At 59.1% G+C, this 3,158-nt stretch overlaps 1 protein-coding gene across 1 annotated transcript; it reads right to left on the reverse strand.

Annotated features, from left to right (window-relative positions):
- Positions 1-1,492: 1,492 nt before the first annotated feature.
- Positions 1,493-3,154, reverse strand: LOC104397669 (retinol dehydrogenase 16-like; the record flags this gene model as incomplete). Its single annotated transcript, XM_010007671.1, has 4 exons — positions 1,493-1,710; positions 1,878-2,041; positions 2,689-2,947; positions 3,097-3,154. Coding segments are annotated over 4 exons (699 nt in total), but the record flags the coding sequence as incomplete, so codon positions are not given.
- Positions 3,155-3,158: the final 4 nt, after the last annotated feature.

Raw genomic sequence — 3,158 nt, forward strand, 5'->3', positions numbered from 1 at the left:
GGGGCGGCAGGAAGAGGAGCCGGGCATCCCAGCCGGCCGTGTACAGGCTGTGGGGACACTGGGAGAGAAGCGCATGCAACATGGCACCAGTGACATGGGACAGGTGGCAGCTGCCCAGGCGGTGCAGCAGGAAGCTTCTCCTTGTGTCTAGGGGGGTAAAGAGGGCTCAGCCTGGCCCTGCATGCCAGCAGCTGGGGGGGCCACATGGGGACATACTCACAGGTCTCCAGGTAACTGTGGCCATAGGCTGCCTGTGTCTCCGCTGTGAGCCATTCCCAGAGGTGCTCCAAGCCCTTCACCACCACCATGGGGTTGGTCAAGCCCATCCGGAAGCCACCTGGTTCGATAATGGAGACTCTCACCCCAAAGGGATGCATCTTGTGCCCGGCAAGGCAGCAGCCATCAGCCCCGTGGCTGCAGCCGCCATCCTGGGCAGGGGCTGGGGGGACTAAGCCATGTAGGGATCCCCCTGGGCACACAGTCATCCTCCAGGCATGTGCAAGAGAGTGTCCCCTTGCCCAAGAGCTTCTTGAAACCCTTCCTCTTGTTGCACAACTGCTGCTCCAGCTGTGCCTCAGTTTCCCAGCCTGAAGGTGTTGGTGTTTCACAAGCCCCTGCCTGGACTCACTGCTCCTCTACAAGAAGGTTTGCAAGGGTAGTGGGTTGCAGCATGAAACATTGCATGGGAATATGGGGCACAGCCACCTGCACGGTTGCTCCCAGCTGCAGGATGAGCACCACCACTGCCATACCTGAGGGAGTCACATCCTCAGCACAGCTCTTGGTGTGCCTGGGGTCCTGCCCTTTATAGAGCTCTGGAGCAGAAGAGCAGCCCCAACCAGGTATTGGGAGGAGCTGAGCAAGATTACAGCAGCATCTGCAGAAAGTTTTGCATCTCAACTCTACAGATCCATGTGCCTGGAGCTCTGCCTCAGCCTGTAGTGGCTGTTTGTGTTGGCAGGGTGGGTCCAGCTGCCCCACAAGCTGGATTTGGCTGAGCTCTGCAGGCATGGTTGGCAGCACAGCCCCAGGCCTCTCCTCCTACCTGCGCTCGCCTGGCTCTGCTCCAGTGGGGACAGCGGCTTCATCCCTTGCCTGGGAAATCTGCCCAGGTTTGTGCAAGTCTGGGTTTTATTCCATTTTAACTCCTGGAGCGCTGGCCCAGGTGAGCAAAGTTCTCACAGCCCTTGTGGGCTGGATCCTGTATGGAGCAGGAGAATGGCCCAACACCTTGGGAGCTGCAGCAGCACAGCATGGTGCTGCATGGCACAGCACAGCACACCCTCACTGCCACAGCCCCAGACGCAGCTGAAACCAAGCTCTGACAGGTGGGGGCAAGATGTCTTTATTCAGAAGCAAACCCATCTGCTAGCAGAGGACAGCGGGCAGAGACCTACATGGAGGTAGGAATTTGGGAACCCATTGGCATGGCATCAGGCCAACACTGGTCCCACCCAGTGCTGCTGCCAGCTGCCCACTCTGCAGCCCTGCCTCAGACACTCTGGGCAGGTTTGGGGTAGGACCAGCTGAGCACAATGTCCACAAGAGCCGAGGGCAGGTAGCTGAGGGGCAGGTAGAACAGCTTGGCATCCCAGCCTGCCGAGTAACGAGTGCGTGGAAAGCGGCTGGTCAGTGCGTGTTCCATGCAGTCTGTCACCAGCCGCAGGCTGGAATTGCATCTGCTCTGCATCTTCCTTAGAGACACCAAAACTGCAGAGGCAAGAACTTCCAGTCAGGCTGCCAGGCTCACACCCTTGAGCTGAACACAGCTGAACAGCTCAGGGGGTGATGGGGCAGTGGGACATCTCATGGCCCTGGGTATGTGCCTTGAGTCAGGAGAGAAGCAGCATTGCTTAACCTGCATGTGTAACACTTACACTCCTTCAGGTAACTCTCCCCATAACTTGCTCTGGTTTCCTCTGGGATTTTATTCCAGATGGCCAGAAAATTCTTCTCCAGGGTCTCAGCACTGGTGATGTCTGTCTTGAAGTACCCTGGCTCGATTATGCAGACCTTCACCCCAAAGTGGCGCATCTCAATCCTGGAAGGGATTGAGCCCATGGGACACAGAAGCAGCACCTGGGTGTACCCCCAGCACCAGCTCATGCACAGGATGCCCAGCAGCCTCGTGTCAGAGGTACAGGAGGAAACCATACCAGCCCCACAGGACCTGCAACAGCCTTGCATGTGTCCAAGGACTGGGTGAACAAACATCTGCAGAGACTGGGTGAGACTGGGACAAAGCAAACCTCGGGACTGTGGGGACATTGCCTGCAGGACCCGACATGGGGTCGAAGTTCAGGCAAGGAGGCCTGTGCAGGGGCAGCTGGTGCCAGCCAGCATGGCCACAGCCTCCCTGCCTCTGGGAAGCCACCAGGCAGGGAATGAAACCAAAGCTCTGCCAAGAACTTTCTGTTTGCTTGCCCTGGACTGTCTCTTGGCTGAAAGCAGAGCAGAGGCTGCCAGAGCAGGTGCAGGCCCCTGGGCACAAGGTGTCTCAACATCTGCTTCATGTGGGAAGCCTCCCCACAGCCCCACTGCTCACCCCTCAGCAGTGGCTACAACCAACTGCCAGTGCTCAGTGGAGCTGCACAAGGGAGGGATGGACAGATGAAGGCTCTGCTCAACAAAGCCCAGAAAAAAAACAAACTAGGAAATGGGGAGCAGTGTCTGCCATGCTGAACTTACCGGAGACTTTCAGAGAAGGCCTCCACCCCGTACTTGGAGATGCAGTAACCCCCGCCAAAAAAGGAGATCCGGCCCATCACGCTGGCCACATTGACCACCCGGCCCCGGGCTTGCCGCACCAGGGGCAGGAGGCTCACTGTCACCTCGATGAGACCCACCAGGTTGACATTCAGCACCTTGACGAAGTCATCCTTCGTCAGCCACTCGTTGGGGGCAGTGGGGATGGCGATCCCCGCATTGTTCCCCAGCCCCCAAAGCCCTGCAGAGAGGAGATGGGGTCACCAGGGCTGCTCCCCTGTCCACAGCCCCGGGCCAACACCGGCTGTGCCGACACCACTGGGCAGGGTGGCAGGAGGGCTGGCACGGGTGGTGATGGGGACAGCGATGAGGTCGCCCACCCGGTTCTACCTCGGTCGCCCACACGCTCCCGGACCCAGGCGGTGGCGGTGGCGATGCTGTCGCTGGAGGTG

Source organism: Chaetura pelagica, unplaced genomic scaffold, assembly GCF_000747805.2.
Source record: "Chaetura pelagica isolate M959 unplaced genomic scaffold, ChaPel_1.0 scaffold610, whole genome shotgun sequence".
NCBI lineage: Eukaryota > Metazoa > Chordata > Aves > Apodiformes > Apodidae > Chaetura > Chaetura pelagica.